Genomic DNA, 21,145 nt, shown 5'->3' on the forward strand with positions numbered 1-21,145 from the left:
CTCAACGACAGATGCATAATATCATTGTCGACTTCATTGGAAGGCATGCTCTCGAACTGTTCAACCGATTGCATTTAAGTCTCTTCTTCACCTGTCATGAATCGTTTTCCATCTTGCTACCTTGCAATCTTCGTCACTAAAAGGACTCTGTTGATCAAAGTTATCCCGACGATCCCCAAAATCGACCGCCATAAAGATACTAAGCAAGCGTCAACGCAACTGTTCCGCTATCCAACCTCGACCTGAAACCGCGATACGATGAGCGCCAGTACGCCTATGTCGTTTCTTGACCTCCCAGGTGAGCTACGCAATCTCGTGTACGATCACATCATCGATGAAGTCGATCCGTCGCAACTTATTGCGATAATCCGGAATGCTCCTCCCGGGACTGACCAGACCAACCCTCTCGATCTGCCAGGTCAGCTGCGCAACCTTATGCATGCTCTCACCTTTAGAGGAGGCTTTCCGTCACAACCCATTCCGATCAACAGCGATACTCCTCCCCAGACTGACGAAGACAGCCCCTTTGGCGTAGTCCCTCCCAGCAATCGCAATGGAACCGCCTTGTTGCGTATCAGCAAGCAGATCCATCGCGAACTGTCCACTCAGATCCACGAGCGCCGCCGCATTGCTCTCTGGCTGCACGACTCAGTGACCAGACAACCTCACGCTCTCGCGCACTTCGAATCCGAACTCGACGGCTTCCTCGCGGAGACGTCCGGTGCGAAGATTCAACACCTTGACATCGGCGTTTTCGACCGTCTACCCGAGCTTGCTGTTGAGCTCGCAGCACCGAAGATGACCAGTCACGAACGCATCCAACGGCTCAGGGCACACTCGGTCGCATCGGAGGCCGCGGGATTCGACCGCTCCAAGGCAGCAGAGAACCGCAAGCGTCTCCTCGACGCCGCGGAACGACTCTCCTCGGTCTTGACCAACGTGCGCAGCATTACGCTTCACGACCACTACGACCACCTGATAACGGCGGCGGAAGGGCCAGTGAATTACGTTGAGCGCATGGCGAAGTTCTTCCCCAAGTTGACGGAACTTGTTTTGGTAGAACCGGCGCCGACTGGACAGTGTCAGCGTTTTGTGTTTTGTGAGGGCCGGCCACTGTTCGGACCACGGGGTCCTCCTTTGCAACCTCCCGTTGGTATTGCGAGTCGCATCCGCTTGAAGGACGCTCTGAAAAAAGGGCTGCTGGAAAGAAAGATCTTCTTTGATCCAAAGCTTGATGAAGAGGAGTAGATGTCTGTTCCGCGGATTGTGCATGCTCAGCGCGGTACGCTTCGGAGTCCTACTTTCTCGTTGTCGTACAGTCGTCCCTAGCAGACTATCAAGTCGGGTAAGTTTTGCACATTGTCCTGGTGGCATGTGCAACTTTGATGCTCTGATAGTAAGTTTCAATCAAAATGCGAGTCCCAATTACCTGTTCCCAATTTTCTCCTTCACATTCCATGATAATTACGAGAACTTTCCGCCTTAATATTGTCAGCCGCGGCGGTCGTGTACCACTAACCAATGTAGATTCAATTCAGCGATTCGTGGCCGGAGTGCTTCAGGAATTTGAAGACCGGCATTGTTCTCCCACTTTCATTCTTCAGATCATACATGCTTCCAAACCTAGCCCGATCTCCTCCATTACATGCCCTCATTTGCCAAGCGATGCACAACCGGCACTGAACTCGGAGGCACGTTGCCATACTCGCAGATAACCATGCGCAAACATTCAGCCGGCGTAACATCGTACATGAGATTCAAGATTCTCAGATTCGGAATGTCCTTCCAATCATGCAACGTCTTTCTCGTCTTCTCCTCGCCGTCGGTGTCGTCTTTCTTTCCGGGTTCCGTAGCTGGAGTCGGAGCTAGTGAGGGTGCGAGAAGAAGCTCCTCCGCCGGCGCCACTTCGTTGAGCACAATACTATCCAGCGCGACCTTGCCGCTAAACTTGACGGACTCGCAGCATACAATGACCGGGACATCGGCTTTATGCGCCGCAATCGCCACACTCGCCGTCCCGACACGCGACATAAGTCGGCCATTCGACAACATCGAGTGTGCGCCGAGTAAGACCAAAGTTGCGTCCTTGACGGCGTGCGCAATACCCGAAAATGGCAGATACTCGACCTGCACGCCAGCATTCATCAAGGTGTGGGCGAGGTTCTTGCCTTCGTACAAAGGACGAGAATCGACAACGAGGACGCGGAAAGAAGTCCCGTCCGCGTGAGCCTGTAGAATGGTCTTCTCCACGATTGCAGATTTGGCATAGGTGAGTACAACGGAGCCTGACTTGATTAGCGAGGAAGCGGATGCAGCGATGGCTTGATCGGTGACGGTGATGCGTTCCTGAATGAATTTGTCGATTGATTCGGAGAGGTAGTCTTTCGCTTCTTGTTCGGGCGTGGCTGGATCGATCTCAACGATGAGCTTCTTTAGCCATCGGATCGCATTGCCCATAGACTCGGAGATGGGGCGGCAGGACTTGAGGAAGTCGATTTGTGGGGAGAGGTAGTGAGACGTGAGATGCCGAGCGAGTGATGTTCCGACCGGCGTGGTATATGTCTGGATGGCGTCCTTGAAGGCTTGCAGCATGGCCACGCAACGGGCTGAAGAGCCGCAGATTTCGTACGAGGAGATCTGTAGGCCCAGGGCGAGAACCGCAGGATGGACATCTTTCGGAACATTTTCGAGATTCTGCCGGCGTGGCTGCGTGTACAGATGTGAAAAGAGCTCGACTTGTTTGTTCTCCGCTTTCTTCACTGCAAGCTTAGGCGGCGTAGCACTACTGGCTGGTTGTGACGCTCTGCGCGCGCGGACCGGCAGTGAGCCTGCTTGTGCACCACTGGGCTTCTTTCCAGTATCGTTCTGCTTTGGAGTTCCGGCCTTCTTTTGCTGACCTCCCTTGACCTCGCCGTTCGCGGCGCTTGGGGCGCTCGGAAGCGGCGCTGTCACAGCTGGTAGGCCTTTCTCTTCCTTTTCCGCCGCCCTCCTTGCCTGCTTTTCAGCTTTCGCCCTCTTCTTTGCTTCCGCAGGAGAAATCTTTTCCTCTGTAGACGTAGACGCAGCTGCAGCTGCGGGTGTGGCTGCCGCGGCGGGCTTCTGCTCTGGCTTTTGCTGCTCCGACATGGCTACTGGTGGATGTGGTGAAATCTTTGGTATTGGACCGTGATCTCGAAGATGAGTGGCTTCAACCGGGCTGTGCTATCGTGGCTCGCGTGCGACTATGACTCGGAATATCGGGCGACTGCAGGTTCGTGGAACTGCGCGATCTTGTGGAGAGGGCCATGTTTTCTCTACTGGCGAGATGCCATGATCGCGGATGTTGTCACAGTGTTTGAATGTTCAGTGTTCGGCGATGTCGTGGTCGGTGTCGAGTATGTTGTCAATGCAATGATTCATTGCTCTGCGGATCTTGTTATTTGGTGGCACGAAGTCGAGGTTTGTGTTGGACAGCTGGGTATTCAGTGCAATGAATGCGCCGGAAGACGGCCGAACAGACTGCACCTTCACGCGGTGGCCGTCGTAAGTACCTTCCTCGGAAGGGAAACCAAGACAGTCTGGAAGAAACCTCCTCGAAAACCTCTCGAAATCCGCCCGAAATCCTTCTCGAAATCCGCCCAAAATCCTTCTCGAAATCCGCCTCGAAATCCTTCTCGAAATCCGCCTCGAAACACGAGCTACAACAGAACAACAGCACGATTCGAACGAACAGCCCTCTACGTTGCGAACAAGAAGAAGCAGTCCACTCTGCCCTATACGCGCACCTCCTCGAAATCCGAATCGAAATCGCATGTCCCTTCTCTAGAGACTTCGTCGCCCTCGAAGGAAGCATACATGCACTTTAAAGAGCTAGAACAGTTGGTGGAATCCATAACTCTGCGATTAACCTGCGTAGCTGTATACGTTTGGAAGCGGCATACAGTTCCACAAAGGCATATTAAGGATAAGAGAAGGCAGCGAGTTGGACAGCTGCTTTTGCACTGCTTTTGCACTGCGTTTCGAATTTGCAGCATGCGTGTGTGCGAAGCGGAAGGATCCGCTGAAAATTCTGCAAAAAGCTTGGCGCGAAAATTCTGCAGCCCCGGCTGCTCTGCAGCCCCGGCTGCAGACAACGACACTCGTTTGATTTCCTTTGTCTTGCGCTGTTTTGAAGTCCTTCGGCAGATTCTGCTTGCAGGTCCTGCCTTAGGCACGGGGTCTCCCCTAAGGTCAAAGAATACCGAAAAATCTGATTGTAACTAGATCTACTGCTTTGCCTTTATAGCAAAGCCGTCCTACATAGTCTTGGACTCCGAAAGGACGTAAATGGAACAAACAAACAAACAAACAAACAAACAATGCGCCGGAAGGGATGTGAGCGACGTTAGATTTTTGTCAACGTCTGGCAAGCTGAGTTTCGTCACACTGGCCCCGCGAATAACTTGGAATGACTCAGTCCCGCCTCACATGTGAGATATAACGCAGTACATTCGAAGTGAACAACGTCAACATGGCAGTACAACGTGGGTGACAATGAATTTTTCAGTTCCATGCTATGAACGATGAGGCATGGTCAACCCTCGAAAGAAAGAACGCTCAAGTCGCTAATGTATTCCATGCCTTTCATAGAGACCGAATCCTGAGTTCATTATGCGTATTCACCAATGCCTCGACACTGCGGTATCTCGTTCCTTTCGTCATCGTCTCGTGGGAGGCATGGATGTGTCGATCACCGCGCCAATGCTATGTTGCCACAACGCCATGCTTCGACATTAAAATCACGAACTCCCTCCAACAGGCACCCATCCTCCCCTACCAAAGTCGACACTGCGGTTGACCCTTCCGCCAGGCGTCAATGGGACATTTACCCTGCCACTCCTTCTTTCGTCCTCGCTATCCTCGTCTTCGTAGGCATCACTAAGTCGCGCGAAGTAGTCCGACAGGCCACTTGTCGGGCTCGCAATACTATCATACTGCGGCGGTGGCGTGATGAGCGGTGGCGGAGGCTCTTCATCCTCGAAAGCGGGAGGATTGAACGACGGAGCACGGAGCAGGTGGATAGGGCGGTCGGGATGGTGAGGTTGAACAGGTCGAATGTGGTTTGCTGCGTGAATCGTGGGAGGACGGGCCAGAGTCGGTGTTGCAGGCCGGGACGAGGCGGCAGAGTGGGTGGAGGGTGCCAGTGAGCTTGATTCGGAGGCGGAAGTGGAGTTGGAAAGAGATGATGGCATCGGAGAGAAAGAAGGAGGAGAGTTGCGGCGGCGTGCAGCGCCGGGACAGCCGCAGTCGTAGAGGGAGGTGGCCTGTGGAGAAACCGATTCCGGAGAGGTGTAAGCCGGGAGTGAGATGTTCGCTGGTGTGGCTTGGCAAGAGAGGATGTGAAATGGCGAGTCAATGGAGATTTCAAAATGCCGGCGCTTGTTGGGATCGACGGCATCGGGTCTGGACAAGCGCATGACAATCTTGATCCAGTGGTGGACTTGGATGTTTTGATAGGTGGTGTCAAAGTGAAGGCGTAGGTTGCGTTCACGCTCTTTCATGGTCTGGCAGTTGGGGAGTTGCACATTGAACTCCATTTCAGTGGGACCAATGTTCGAATCGCCGTCGAGGTTGCCGAGCAGATTCGTTGTGTCGGTTGGGATGACGGTCTCTCCACGCGCAGCTTGTGCTCGTTGGTCGTATGGGATTCCTCCGCCAGCTGTCACTCTCATCGTACTGCCTGGGAACGTGCTGACTGGTGGACCATCGGCCCGCTTCTCGAACAGCTGAACTTTCCTTGTTGGCTCCATGCGGTGCACTCTCTTGTTCGCGCAGAAGTACTCGATGTTCTCCGTGAGTAGTACCTTGATTCTATGGCATTGTACTTTGGCCAGCGGAGTAAGCTTGAAAGCTATCGGAACCTGGCTCCCCAGTGGGAAACTCTTCCCTGAAATGACGATATCGTAATGCAGTTGGTCTTCCCAATTCCGGCTTATGGCGATGGGCTCAACAGTCTCGAGTGATCCCTCACCCGGTGCACGAATCAATCTCACCTCCTTCGAGCCCAGTAGATTTGCCCGAAACGCACCTGATCGTTCTACTACGGCTTCGAGTTCGTACTTGACAGACCCAAGATCGACATCGATGGTTTCTGGAAGTCGGCTGTCCAGCGGGAGTTCGAATTGGTACACATAGTCTCCAGGCAGAAATGTTCGATAGCCCTTCGCAGCCACACCAGGACCGTTCGGTTGTGGATCATTCTTGCCGAAGCTTCGAGATTGATTCACCGCAAGTGCCAATTTCTTTGCTTCCTTTGCACTGAGATTCGCATTCGAATTGTGGTTCGACGACCGTCCAAGAGCATCTTTGGAGCCCTCGACTCCTCTGAATAGTTGCACGTAATCTGCACTTGTACTGTTCTCTGCACTTTCGAATTGTGCGTTGAAAAATGGCCAGGTGTGTTGCATGATGACATCCTTCTCCTCGAATTCCTGTTTCCGAGGTGGGATGCCTTCAGGCCATTTGGTTATTGCCGTGCCTTTGAACTTCAGCTGTACACCCTTGATTTTTGCAGGCTTTTGTACTCTCAAGTGTAAGGCACCTCTCAGCATTGCTGTGTTTCCTGGAGCTGACTCGTCATTGTTGAATCCCTGAAGGAAGAGCACCGGCTCAGCGAGGTGTATAGCCATGGACACGCCATTGCCTGTGGCGATCGGCTTCTCGTCCTCCAGATTGAGGTTCGGTACGACAGCAGAGTCCATGACCATGCTTTCTGGTCTTGTAGCCGCCGTGTGGTTACTTGATGCTATGCTTGTCGATGTGTTTGTCGATTCGCTGTTCAGCCTTGGACGATGAAGATGTGCATTGATCGGCCCAGCAATCGAATGGCGAATATTGGGTCTCATGTTGCCGTCAGATGCTCCTGTCAGACTTGCCAAAGCTGCCGCCTCTGCAATGGTCCCACTCTCGTCCACCTGCTGGAACGGACGATGTATTGACGGAGACCACGACTTCCTCTTGTTCTTGATGTCTGTTTTTGGAGTCTCGTTGTTGGCGACGGGGGGAGGTGCTATCACCGAACGAAGGAAGCGTTTTGCGTTTTCTCGGGTAGTCGCCAGCTTGATCTTGTATGGCCGCTGTTGCGGTTCTTTGAGGGTATCCTTGTACGACAGCTGCGTACGCTGCTCCGCGGGTTCGCGTCTGGGATCGACGCTCTTAATACACACGCGGCCTGGACCTACGCGACGGGGTCTGAAGAGTCTCGGTGGTTTATCCGTTGGAGTTTGTGGATTGGCAGCGTCGTAGTAGAGTAGCCCGTAAGTGGAGGATCGGTAGGAGACTGCCATGGCGAAGATGTCAGTCAAAGTTGGAGAAGAGGTATGCAATGGTGCGAGCAGAAAGGGAACAGATAGGAGCGAGAATCATCGCAGAACGAGCCATGCCCAAGATGTATAACAAGCAGACAGAAAACGCCCGGTGCACACAGCAATGTGCCAGACGACACCCATGTGTTTCGACCGTTAGGAACCAAGGCGAGCAATCGGGCGTGCAAAGCCAGACGTCATGGGTATGCCAACGCAAACTCGGATTCGACACAGAATGACCGACAGGGGACAGGGAAGCTCTGTGTTACTTACCGTGTCAATAATGATGTTTTGGGCACAGGAATGCGGTGCGGCGGGGATATTGCAGGTGAAGCGGCGCGAGTCCAGACACGCGAGGCTTGACCGATGAAATCAGTGTTTCATGGATCTTGACCGGGGAGATCGCCGTCGCAGTCGCAACACCCTGGTTGCGCCAGTGTCCAGGACGGCCGTGGTGTTTTGGCATGCACACGTTGCGTATGCACCGTCAAGGACCTTGTTCGGCTTCCTGGGCCCGACCTTGGCGACTGGGCTGGGATAACGTCGTAACCTCGCGATCCGTTCCAGATGTCGGGCTGAAAATGATGCCAGGATCCCTGTAGCAGAAAATGTGCAGATGTGGTGGTTCCTGCGGGTCCGCGGGGCCACGGGCGAGTGTGAGTAATGGACTATGAATGAATGCAGACTGCCGGGCGAAGGATCTCTCTCGCGATGGATCGACGCTCTATCGAGTCGAATAGCGGAGCACCGAGACTGGAGTAAGCTGGTGCTGGAGTACCTCGCAGGTGGCAGACCAATGAAGTTTTGAGTTGATGTGCGACAAGCCGGCTGCCGCGGGTCTCGGATTGGGACAACAACGCCGCACGCTGAACAAGTCGTAAGCTCGTGAAGATCCTTGTTCTGTCCGCCCTATTGTCTGTCGAGGCCAGCACCGCTGCGAGGAGTTCGGAATCTGCCAGCAAAGGCGAGGCTGTCCTAGTCGCTGGTCTGGCACCGGCGGAAGTCAAAGCCTTGGTGATGGGACGAAAAACGTGCGAAGTGACAGGTGCCACGAGATGAGCAGAATGAGAGGATCAAGATTCAAGAAGGCGTGGCTGAGTTGTTATTGGAACGACCGGATGTTCAAAGCCACGGCACTTTGCATCGGCGACGACTAGTTGCGTAAGCCAGCGCCAAAGTAACCCAAGAGAGAACATAAACCACGCTCATCTACTTCGTACTACGAATCCCAATCATCATCATCATCATCGTTGGTGCTCACTGCACTCGCGTCCGCCGGGCGTCATGGCCCGGAGTCTTCGGATCAAGAAGATGCCCAGCTTGTACATCCGCAAGCGTTCCGCCAGCACACAAACCTACCGCAAAGCAACTCGCACAATGTCGTTGACATCTGAATCCTGCCGAGGACTTATTATTTGACTGCCGCTATACTACTTTGTCGTTGCCGCAGTCGTGCCTCAACAAGCAGCCACCAGATAGATCATCGGCGGAACATGCGGTTCGATCACTGAACTCCACCCAGTCCGCCTCGTCTCAAGGCTCACACAGTGACCATGTCTGTCCTGCCGCCCTGTCCTTTGGGTTGAGATTTGAGAAGACCTGTATCAATCCCAGCCAAAAACTACCTAGCCGACGATCCGCGAATTGTCAGTACAGTACCGAAGAGATTTGCACCCAAGGATGAAAACAAGCACTTGCTTCCAACTTGGCATGCATCCAACCACTCAAATCAATTTTTATGATCCCCCTCGGGCAGTGCTGCGCTTGGTGCTTGGGTGCTTCGTGGTACTGCGAGGCTCATCGTCCTGGGCACATGCGAGCATTCTATGAGATGCTGAAAGAGCTGCGGGCTTTGTCCTCTCGCTGTTAGGTGCTACTTTCGTGGGAGCATATGTGACATGTGACAGGCAACACAGGTACCTAACGACAAAACGTGACTCGAGACGGTGGATTGGACGCCGGTGCGCTTGATCGACAAGGCCATTTTCTTCTCAGCCCCAGTCCCCCAGAGTCCGATAACGGAACTCCGCTCAAAACAGCCGCTCGAAATCGAGGAACAGGAAGACAATCGCGTGTATTTGCGTCATCGCCGACTGGGGGCACCTGTCATCGTCGCGTGCCTCAAACAGCCAATCCAATATACCGCGAGCTTTATATACGTTCCTTCAAACGGCGGTGCTCGAAATTGTCGTTTCATTCAGCACTCCAGTATTCAGGTGCTGGGAACCTGCGACGCCTTCGACGAGAGCTGAGCAGTCACCATGCTGCCAAGCCAGATTAGTCCTCTCGTGCAAATTCCGAAACTCGATTCCGATCATCCTTGACACCTGTCGCAGGTGCAATTTCTATGCTGTCTCAATATTACACTTCTAGATCGCACTACGTCCGCGCGCTTGAGCCTGTACAGTTCTCGGCATCGAACGTGTTCTGTTCCACAATTGCTTCAAGGTTCCTGAGGCCGAGGATGAGGAAGCCTTCGTCACGGATATGGAGAGGTCTGCTTCAGATATCGACATTCTGCCGCATGTAGTGCCTGTAAAGAGTAGTCATAGAGTTCCATTTGCACGGTGCTGTATAAGAGGACCACGTGCCTCCAGGGCGTGAATGCAGTTCGAACAGTGTACGTACGAACTCCACTTTGGCCACAGCGCCGAAGCGCCTACGGATCACCGAACAGCCTGCCGTGTGTTACTATTAGCTCGCGGCACCGCACTTGCATTTCCATCTGACGCTGGCCTAGCAAGCAAGACCTGGCCACGTCGTGGAGCATCTTCGCGGATTTGTCCACAGCGACCTCCTGCCAAGGGGCGCATCGCACGCCATCAACCCATATCCTTGTGAAGAGATCGAGATCGAATCGGCGATAACACTCTGATATCAAGATCTGGACATGGGAGAGAGGTAGCTCTACCCTGGTACGGTGAAGACCTGTGAAGCAGTGCCATCCCAGCATGATTGAAGATGAATCACGAAACAAGTTGGTTGTTTTTGGTTCCGGGAGTCCGGAGAGATGCAGGATGTGCAAGGAACAGCTTGTGACATTAGGCTTGTTGTCTCTCGGAAACCATGCCCGAGAGTTCGAGGATGCGCAGTCTTCAGGATCCATCTTGAAAATGAACGGTATGCGGGAATTGGTATCGTGGGTAATTCCTGGGAAGCTCACTCCAGCTGACCGCCTTCTGTACGAGCTTCTAATTTCATCTCCAAGGCGTGTCGGATAGACGAGCAACAGCTTGCTCCGTGCCGGTGGAAATTAGCAATAGGCAGGGCACTGCCCAAGCGATGATTCAATCCGCTATTCATGAGGCGGCGCCTTGGAATGCGCTGCATCGGGGTCTAGGTTGAGCTTGTCGCTTACCACCTCGACGCTTTTCCTACCCATCTTCTGCCTCAATGTTTCCAGGTGAAGCATGATCGGGTCTGCAGGTTCCTCGTTTGCGTTTTTCGACTCGTCTTCCTCGTGCTGCCCCTTTCGTGGAAGCACAACGTCGCCCGGTTCTGCGCCAGCGCCTTTTGTCTCTAGTACACCTAGACCAAGGTTCATTTCGATGTGTTGCTCATCATCTTCCACATCTTCCATGCTCAGACCTGGACCCTTTGCAGCCAGTTCTGTATTCGCTTGCTGCAGCTGCGGGAGGAAAGATTTGAGTCGAGCCTGCAGATCTTGCGCGTTGCTGAGGATCTTTGGATTTATCCTTGGCTTCTTGGGTCCTCCCACAGTGACGACCTCCTCTTCCATGCTGTCATCCTCTCCATCTTCGCTTGAAGATTCGCTGGCGCTGGGGCTTGATGTACTGCTCGCTGAAGGTTCTGACTCGTCCTGTCCCTGAGACGGAACAGAGCTGGCACTGCTTTGCTCGAGATGGCGGTCGAGAGGCGGTGTGCTCTGCATCGCGGAAGGCTCGGACAGGGGTTCGGATGATGCGACACTGCTATTGCTGCGGGCGTCCAATGCACTGATTCGAGATCGCTTTCGGTCTCGTGCCGAGCTGCGCTGGGTGCTTATCTCTTCGAGAGCGTCGATAGATCTCTTCGTGACCATAGTAATACGGTGTCGATATAACGATGAAGTGATGGATTGATGCGCATAATCGTGGTGTAGATTGATTGAGAAGAAAAGCTGAGATGGCGCAAAGAGCAAGCAAGCCCTTATCGATAGCGGGCGTCCGGCTTTTCAATGCGCGCTACTCACCGGGCTCGAAGTCTAAATCATACGGCAGCCGGAACGCTCACCTAACCATTGCCACCATTGCCAAACACGTCTGCTTCGAGCTCAAACATTGCTCCCCACTCGGACGGCAGCGTGGAGTCGATGATGAGCTCACTGTCATGGAACTACTTGTTGTGAGGAAAGAATCAGAAAGCGCCGGATTATACATTACTCCTTAAATCCTTAGGCCTTGTTTACCTCGCTACTATTAATATAATAATAGTAATAATGCAACTAGGATAATAGCTAATAATGCAGTCGTTTACTATAGTTAGGGCAACTATAGCTCTATTATCGTTCTATAGTTGTGTTAGCTATCGGATTACCGAATACGGACGTTAATAGTCGATCGCTTAAATAAGTGTCTTTAAGTTACTTATTTATATAAACAATAGCGCTAGTCTACGCGTTCTTAGTCGCGTTATCGTAACCTCTGCCCTACGTTGCTACTATATATCTTATAGCGCTATAGCGGCGATATCGGTCGAAGTAGAGCTAGAAGCGGCGTTCGAAGGGGTAGTAGAAGAGGCGTTTAAGTCGGCGTTGTCGTAAGAGCTCGAGAGGGCGTAGAGTCGTCCGCGAAGGTTACGAGTAATGCTAGGGCTACGATACTATCTACTAGGCGTAAGGACGATAATAACGGATCGCTTTAGAGGCGCTCGTATATACTACGATATCCTATATAGACCTAAGAAGTATACGAGGATAAATATACGGCTAAGGAAGGAGGTGTTATAGAAGTTAATAAGAGCTCTTAAGGATAGGGGACTTACCGGTAAGGAGGTTAGTCCTATAGAGTAGGTTGTAGTATTTCTAGTTTATATCGCTTATAATACCTCGTTCGAGGTATTACGGTAGATCTTCTAGCACTCTACGAGGGGGTTCTATATCTACATTAAGAAGATTAGTAAGCTACTCTACGAGATAGCTAAGGAATATATATAAGTACTAATAGAGCCGGACGTACTATAAGATAAGCTAGACGACTCGAAGTTCTAGCCGTTCTTTAAGGACTATCTCGGAGCGCTAGACGGCTTATACGTACCTATTAAGGTACGTAGTATTAATACTAATAACTACCGCAATCGTAAGGCTAGTGTAAGGGTCTGAACCGAAGTTGCGCACAAAGGTCCAGATCCGAATGTATAAAATTCTAAAGCTACCGAAAAGAAGATCTATCTAGAACAACGGAACGTCGAGTATAAGCTGTGTGTGCGCGTAGCGTCGCTTGGCGCATACGTGGCCTTCTAGTCGGCCGAAAGGAAGCTTGTTCCCGATTCGGCCTAGTAGATTTCTGAACCGGCGTTCGTCCGTTAGGCGTTAGCCTAGGCATCGGCACAGCCGATGCAGCCTTAGGCACCAGCCTCTGACAATACCCCCCCCCCCTACCCTATCCCTACCCCTAATCGCAAAACCGGTGTAACTATTAAATCCGCCTTAAAATTCCACCCTATTCCTAGAAATCCAGCTCCGTTACCTCCTAACCTGCTAATCTTATACTCTGCAGCTTATAAAAAGCCGGAGGTAAAGGGTCTATTCTACTTAGCTATTTAACCTCCGGGAAATTGTTAGGTATATATTTTTTAGGAATCTGCATGTGCTTAGATTTACACGTTCTTAAGACGCCTTATGTAACCTACTAGTCGACACGTCTAGGCCGATAACGAAGCGGCTAACAGACATAGTAGCCTAACGGCTGGCTATTTAGGGTGCGCACAGAAGCAGTTCGGCTAACCCTATGTCGCAAGTAGGGTTATGCTCTATATGTTACTATATGCGCTATTGCGTTATATAGGTCCTCTATTCTGTAATGCTCCTCTTAAACTTGTAGGTTTTACCCGGTCGGGAAGTCGCAGACTTCTAAGTGCTTCGTTGCACAGTCGATATAGTTTACTACAAGTTCAAGAGGGGGAAGACTTAAATCTTTTGCGAGATTCTTATCTTTTGTCGAAGGAAGAGGGTCGAGTCTAGTATACCGCGAGCGCGGTGTCGTAGTTTTATATTGTACGATAGATAAACAGGTATCTAGTAGTCGTATCTAGTATCCCGCAAAGGTAAGTCCGGTACACCGAGCGCGGTGTCGTAGTTTTATATCGTACGATAGATAAACAGGTATCTAGTAGTCGTATCTAATATCTAGTAGTCGTATCTAGTATCCGGTAAAGGTAAGGGCCCGTAACAAAGAACCGGACTAAGGAGTCTAACGTCGCGCAGTTTAAGGTTATGCAGGACCGTCTGCCGTATTCGCGTTGCTATAGAGCGTCTCGAAACGCTCGAGAGCTACTATATCCTTAAACTCGCGCAAAGGTTCCTAAGTAGGTCGGTCGTAACCTACCTACTTAATAAGAGCCTCCCGGCGATAGCCGCGGCCGACGCGCCTTGTACGATAGCGTAGAAGAGCCTTTATACCGTATTCTTCGTCTCCCGCATTGTTAAGAATCGCGGCGGGCTGCGAATCCGTAACGACCTAGGACGGAAGCGCATCGTTATATACTAATCGTAAGAGCGACGTATGAAACCTCGGATAAATACCGCGAGGAACATCGAGCTCGACGAAGTAGGGCATACTCTCGAAAGTACGGACAACTATATACTTCGCGTAAATCTAGTCGAGCTTCTTCGTAGGCCGGTCCGTCTTAATATTCCGAAGTAAGAGCCAGACCTTATCCCCAACCTTGTACTTAGTAGCGACGTTCCGGGACCGGTTCGCATAGTACTCCTACTACTACTAGGCTACGGCTATTGCTAAAGCGGCGAACTCGCGAGCCTATTATAGCTTAGTAACGATATACGTACCTTCCTCGCGAGGGTTCTAAGGCGACTCGATAGTGTCGGAAATAGTTTCGATCGTACGCGGGTAGTACCCGTATATAAGGAAGAAGGGAGAGACCTGCGTCGTAGAGGGTACGCGCGAATCTAAGGCGATCTGTACAAGCGAGAGCTACTTGCCCTAATCGCCTTAATTATAGCTAACGAATGCCCGCAAGTAGGTCTCGACTTCCTAGTTTCGTCGTTCGGTAGAACCGTCGGTCTCCGGGTAGTACGCGGTAGATAGTCGCCGAACGATACCTAACCGCTCGTATACTTCTTTCTAAAGGGCGTTAACGAATTAAACACCTCGATCCGACGTAATACTAGTAGGCAGCTAGTATATGCCGACGTAGCGTTCGATAAGGAGCTCTACGACGCCCTTAGCGTCGAACTACCTAGGAGGGACTCGTAAGAGTATAGTGCCTTTCCCGAGGCGATTCGTAATAATAAGGAGGGTAGTAGCGCCGTCCTCCTCGTTAGGCGCTAGGTCTATAACAAAGTCTATCGATATCTCTATCTAAATACGCTCTAGGATCGGTAAGGGACGTAATAGCCCGCGTCGCTTCTCTCTCTAGATAGTAGTCTGCCCGTACGTAGCACAGTTTCGTACGAACTTACGTACTTCGGCATTCATTCCCAGCTAGAAGAACTGTCGAGATAGAAAGTCGATAGTAGCATCGCGTCCGGCATGTCTACCGAGGACCGAGTCGTACGTCGTTTGGATAACTCTTGTCGTTAGCGGTTCGAAGAGAGGTAGCCAGATCCGTTCGCTTGAGCTTTAGAAAATGTAAGGGTCTGAACCGAAGTTGCGCACAAAGGTCCAGATCCGAATGTATGAAATTCTAAAGCTACCGAAAAGAAGATCTATCTAGAACAACGGAACGTCGAGTATAAGCTATGTATGCGCGTAGCGTCGCTTAGCGCATACGTAGCCTTCTAGTCGGCCGAAAGGAAGCTTGTTCCCGATTCGGCCTAGTAGATTTCTAAACCGGCGTTCGTCCGTTAGGCGTTGGCCCAGGCATCGGCACAGCCGATGCAGCCTTAGGCACCAGCCTCTGACAGCTAGTATGTCGTAGAATGTACTAGTAGTCTACGACTTTTATATACAGTTCGTATATATGTTACTAGGCTATAAGGGATTAGTAAACGATATATTAGTCCTTAATACTACCTCGAAGAAGGGCTTTAAGGTGCCGGCTAGTAAGTACTACCTCGTAGACGGAGGTTACTCTAAGAAGAATCGCCGTATGCTAGTACTATATCCGAAGACTCGCTATTACTTACGTAAGTTCGAGGCTACGTAGTAGAAGCCGCGTATAAAGGAAGAGCTATTTAACCTCCGTTACGCGTAATACCGTAACTATATTAAGCGTATCTTCGGCATTAATAAGCTACGCTAGAAGTGCCTTACGAACAGCGCTAATAAGGGCTATAGTATCCGTATAAATGCTCGCTTTATCGTCTGCTACTACGTATTATATAACTTTATATATACTAATAGCTAGTCGCTAAACTCCGAGGGTTAGAACTAGAGACCGGCGAATGTTAATGTCGGCTTCCTTAGTCGTAACGAGGCTAGTAATAGAGTTCCTAAGGGAGTATAAGATGCGGCGATAGTACAACTACGTAACGATATTACGACTACTATATAGGAGTAGTATAAGGCGACGATTAATTATAGAGTTAAGTAATAAAGGTAGAAGGTATAAGGAAACGTAAACTCGAAGAATTAGATAACTTCTTAATTAGTTATATAGTTTAAGGAAGGAAGTATTAGGAGAAAGTGCTAGATTCTAATACCTCTCGATGTTACCTCTTATTAGCTCCTACCTAATTAGGAAATTTCCCTACTAAAATGTTAAAACACCTCTACTAAAATTAATAGTATATACTATACTAGGACTTTTATATACATTTTGCCGTATATAGCCTCCCGACCGCTCCTCTACCCCTTAATTAGTTACCCTCTTAGACCGTACGTCTAAATTCGAGCTTTAGCTCTAACCTTAATTCTATACTATTTCTTAACCCTTCTACCTTTACCGATATTAATAACCGCCCTACGACGACGCCTACGAATACTACGACGGATTCTACTAACTCGACTACGACGGATAATCCCCTACGAGCCCCGATACTAGCTAACCGCTTAGCGTAAGAGATAGAAGCTACTAATAATAATAAGGAAGCGGACTTAGAAGCGGCTACTATTAAGGAAGTAAACATAGAAGAGGCGTCTTACCGCGCGGCGGCGGCGGCGGCGGCGGCGGTAGTATAAGATCCTTCTCGGCCTTAACCTTCTACTTTACCTAATACTCGAGGAAATTACTAGCTATACTAGTAACGAGCTCTACGTTCTTACTCGCTAGTAATACTTTCTTAATAAATAAGAACCTATCCTTATCCGATAGCTTCTTAAACGCCTTATACTCCTAGTATTTTATAACCGCCTAAGTTAACGCCGACTACGGAGCTACCGGTATACGAGTCCTCGATATACTATATACTTCTACGGTACGTCGCTACGACGTAGAGGATACTATTAATACTTAGCTCTTAATATCGAAGTCCGGACTATCTATTAAGGACATTACCCTCTCGTAAATACGCCGTAGCTCCTTAGTCTTACTCGAACTCGCTAACGGAGTTTTAGGTATAGGAGTCTATCGTTTCGTAGGCCTATTATCTATCTCTTTAACCTTATCGTCGTCTACCGGCTCCGCGGATTCCTCGTCCTCAAGTTCCCTAGGCGGCGGTATATCCCCTATAAGCTTATCCGGCTCTATAGCCTTATCGCTAGTCGCTAAGTTATTAGCCTATATATACTCGTATTACTCTACGTAGAGCGGTAGCTTCGACTAGAACTTCTTATAGTACGAGTACTTAGTATAGTGCTCGTCTTCCTTCTCTTTTATTAACCGTAGTAGACTATTAATTAGAGAGCTCTAGCCGCTAATATAAGATAGATAGTTAGTATATGCCTTCTACTACTTCTTACTATTACCGATCTTGTTCTTAGTCTACTTCGCGGTAACCGTTACGCTATACTTATTATCCTTAGATAACCGCGTCGTAAGCTCTAAGATATCCGACTATCTAAAGCCGTACGCCTTTATTATCTTACCCTTATCTTTAAGCATACGGCATATATTAAAGAGCTCTTTAACTATCTCCTTTAGCTACTTAAACTTCTGTTTTAAAGCCTCCGTAGCGCTACGTTTCGGTAGTATAGTATTAGCGGTAGAAGGGCGGTTAGGTAAATCGAGGGCGATGCAATAGTAGCTAATAGTAGTAATATATAGACTAATAATATATAGAAGAACGCGATATACGATACGATAGCAACACGAGCTATACTACACCGCTAAGCCGACTAACTCTAGATAGTATAGCACTATTGTGTGCATTATCCGAGGGGTAAACAACACACACTATTATTAAGACACTATGAAACTAACTATTACCATTATTACCATTATAGCGATAATGACCAGGAAGTAAACAAGGCCTTAATCGCGTACTACTACCACAGGCTCAGATCACCCGGCGCAAGAGAACCAAGACCACTTGGACCGTCCGCCATACCATAGTCAGTATCGGCATCTGTCGCTGAGGTTGACATCTGCCCGCCATCAAAGGACGCTTTCTTGCTTCCAGGCTGGTACAAGGGCTACAGAACAACAAAGTCAGCAAGGCACGTCTTTCAAGAGTCCACACAACATACCGTCAGTGCGTCCAAACACTCAGAGGCGGTTGCACTTAACAATGCAAGATTCATCAACAGCTCTTTGGCCCGCCGATTCGCCGCCTGGGCGTCTCTCAAAAATTCACCGTCGGAACTTCCAAGCTCCACAATGAGCAGGGCCATGTGGGCGTAAACGAGCACCTCCACGGCGTTAAAGTATGCTTCGTTGAACTGGTACCGTTGCTGAAGCTCACTGGCTACGCTGACCGCGCCCAGAGCTGCTTGCACACACTTTTTCCCGAATGTATAGGCTTCCGACTTCCGGTCCGACAAGGGTTGCGCCAAGTGGTGTACGAATGGCGTGAATAAGAGCAATTGCGCGTGATGATGCGCATAGCAAAGAAGAAGTTGCGATCTGCTCAGCATCGTGAGTGGACGAAAGGAAGCAGTATCGAGATCATTGACTGACCTCTCCACGCTTCCTAGCCCACTGTTGATGAATGAGCAGTTGTTCGCCCACGTCTCAAGCTCTTCGTTGGCCTCGTGGAGCGACTTGACAGGCACCCCAAAGACTGGTGCGCCGGACGCCGAGAGTGATGTCCTTCCGCGATACAATTTGTCCACGGCACGATGAACGACGCTGGCTAGCTTGTAGTGCGCATCGGCGAGCATCAGCTCCTCTTCTTTGCCAGACTCAAGGGCCGAGAGCGGCGCGTTGTCGACCACGCTCGAAAAGTGACTTGGGAGACCGAGTGCGCTGGACGCATACACGTCCATGGTTCGCACCGCTGACCAAATCCTTTGTCGCATCGCCAGTTCTTCTTTCGGAAATCCCGGTATGACTTCGTGCAGTCCCATGCGCAGCGCACCGCTTGCTGCTGCACTCACATATGCGTGGAATCTGGTCTGTGCGGACACCGATTTGAGGTAAATGGCGAGACAAAGTGTGGTTTGCAACGCCGAAAGGCTCCTCTCGCAGTTTCCTAAAGGCACCGCATCCCGAGCTGCGGCAAAGTATGACAGACTGCGCAACGTCAGTTTGGCCCTCGCAGCGATGAAGACGAAACACGTACCCTTGCATATTATGCTCCTCAGCCATGCTCCCAGTGATCTCGAATCGCTGCCCGAGAGCAATCAGAGCGTATATCAGTGCCAGATCATCCCTGTCCGACTCTTCTGCGCCGTTGCTACTTGTATTGTAGACGCGATACAATATGGCCTCAATCTGCGATTTCCCAACAAAATGCCACAGAGGCAAGGCTTCCTGGAACGCCAGCTCGATCCATGCCACCAAGCGGTCCTTTTGCGGAAGTACGGGATGCCCTGCACCACCAGTTGGGAAGCCATCGAGGCTGAAAGGAGAGTCCAGCGCCTGCATAATCTTCAGAGCGGACTCTTGTCGATGAGACCCACCGGGTCGGGGAAGGTCGTAACAGAAGTTGCAAAGTTGACGAAGCAAGTCAATTCCAAACGCTTTCCCTCGAGGCTCTTTGGTGACGGTCTCGACGAGCAAAGCGGTCTGCTCGGGCGTTCGGCCTGTCGAAGGTAAGCTGCGTGGAGCTGACTGCATGGAGCTAACGGACTCGGCGGATGGTCCTGTCTGGTCGGGCGAACTGTCACCAGCAAAGGCTGTCGATGAGGAAGTTGGAGAGATGCCATCGACCGCACGATTTCGAGCTTCGAATTCGAGATCCTCGACCTGTTTGGACAAGCTCGCGACGTTGGACTCGAGGTGGGCGACGTATGCCGGGCCTCGCGCCTGCTTGACTGCTTGGCCGTACGAGCATGATAATCTGCAATCCGATGTCAGTCTTTGGCCTATCTGCGACATCCTACCACTGACCCTATTGCTTTGCAAGCACTGCAGTTCGTTTGTCCATCGCAGCGAGCCTTCCTCCTTCGGCATTGATCGCACTAGGGCCTCGTCAGCTGTCGTTCAAAGCGAACGCATCGTGTGGTTTTAGACTCACAGCTCGAGACACACGTTTTCGTGCGAGCCTGGGATCAATGTCTGAATTCGTTGTTGAGCTTTGCTGCGAGGAATCCATATTGCGAAAAGATGTTGCCTTTGCCTCGCCCCGAAAGGCCGCAAGGACCGAAAGTTCGTCAAGCTGGAGTGCAATGGGTGCAACAAGCTCAATCGCTTTGCTTCGAGCTCTTGGCTGTGCGGTGGACAACCGATTTGGGAGCAAGCTGTTCGTCTGCTAGGCAAGAATAGCCAATATCAGGTTCATTGTTGGACCGTTACCCGAGGACTGTCACCAGGAAAGACGAGAGGAAGCAAGTAACACACGAGAGATGGTTGTTGTCTGGCTGCGGTTTGCCACAACTATCTTCTTCATGATTCGGATTTCCAACGCAGGTGCGGGAACTGCCAATGTCTCAAATATTCTGCACATTAGCAATAATACAAGAAGAAGCCACTAAATCCGAGAGCCACGCCGCAGCGCCCGCCGAAATTCCGAGAGCCATTCACATGAGATTCCGAGATATCACGACCCATACTTCGGCAAGTGAGGTCCAGATAACCGCGTACGCGGCTTAGAGATGAACGCTTCCCTCTCTGCTATGCATAACGGAGCCATACCCGAAGGCATAATTCGGTGGCAAAGGAGGTAAGGACACGCTGTTTACAAAGCCCGAATGCGCGGGAAACTCTGCTCATTGGTCTTGTCCAAGTTTGGGTTCAAGAGAGCCAGACGAATAGCAACGGTGGACAAGTCGCCCGATCGGCGCCGACAAGCCCGACATTGTTCAGCTCTTTGAACCTCCGAATGTCGTCGCTGTGAATTGTGGACAGCAAATATGTTGCAAACGAAAAGACGTTAGAAGACAGCTCCGCACGCATACAACAAGAGTTCAATCAAGACATTCTTCGAGTGCCACTGAGATCTCCCTGGCCATCTCGACGACAACAAAGAAGCCTTGAAGTGGGCGGAAGAATCCAGGGGTCTTACGGGCCTCGCTCCGCGCCCGGCTTTCTGTGTGGAGACACGGTCTTTCTGCAGAGGCCGTGACATCACCTGAAGGATCAGAAGAACTGCATACTGCACAGTTCGCTTTGGCAACGAGACGAGATGCACTTCACAATGATTGCAGGATTGTGGCACTGCGCAG

General features: G+C 50.7%; 4 protein-coding genes across 4 annotated transcripts; 1 reads left to right on the top strand and 3 right to left on the bottom strand.

Moving 5' to 3' along the window:
• Positions 1–258: 258 nt before the first annotated feature.
• Positions 259–1,537, top strand: MYCGRDRAFT_108052 (uncharacterized protein; the record flags this gene model as incomplete). Its single annotated transcript, XM_003854882.1, has 1 exon — positions 259–1,537. The coding sequence occupies one exon, from the start codon at positions 259–261 to the stop codon at positions 1,246–1,248; it is 990 nt and encodes a 329-aa protein (XP_003854930.1).
• Positions 1,517–3,505, bottom strand: MYCGRDRAFT_55269 (uncharacterized protein; the record flags this gene model as incomplete). Its single annotated transcript, XM_003855508.1, has 1 exon — positions 1,517–3,505. The coding sequence occupies one exon, from the start codon at positions 3,124–3,126 to the stop codon at positions 1,642–1,644; it is 1,485 nt and encodes a 494-aa protein (XP_003855556.1).
• A 1,252-nt stretch (positions 3,506–4,757) lies between these two features.
• On the bottom strand, positions 4,758–6,719 carry MYCGRDRAFT_68358 (uncharacterized protein; the record flags this gene model as incomplete). Its single annotated transcript, XM_003855507.1, has 1 exon — positions 4,758–6,719. The coding sequence occupies one exon, from the start codon at positions 6,717–6,719 to the stop codon at positions 4,758–4,760; it is 1,962 nt and encodes a 653-aa protein (XP_003855555.1).
• A 3,105-nt stretch (positions 6,720–9,824) lies between these two features.
• MYCGRDRAFT_108055 (uncharacterized protein) lies at positions 9,825–11,400 on the bottom strand (the record flags this gene model as incomplete). The annotated part of the gene is made up of 3 exons (XM_003855506.1): positions 9,825–9,855; positions 9,986–10,206; positions 10,681–11,400. 3 exons carry the CDS (start codon positions 11,362–11,364, stop codon positions 9,825–9,827), a joined length of 936 nt encoding a protein of 311 aa, XP_003855554.1.
• Between the last annotated feature and the right edge of the window lie 9,745 nt (positions 11,401–21,145).

Source organism: Zymoseptoria tritici, chromosome 2, assembly GCF_000219625.1.
Source record: "Zymoseptoria tritici IPO323 chromosome 2, whole genome shotgun sequence".
NCBI classification, from domain to species: domain Eukaryota; kingdom Fungi; phylum Ascomycota; class Dothideomycetes; order Mycosphaerellales; family Mycosphaerellaceae; genus Zymoseptoria; species Zymoseptoria tritici.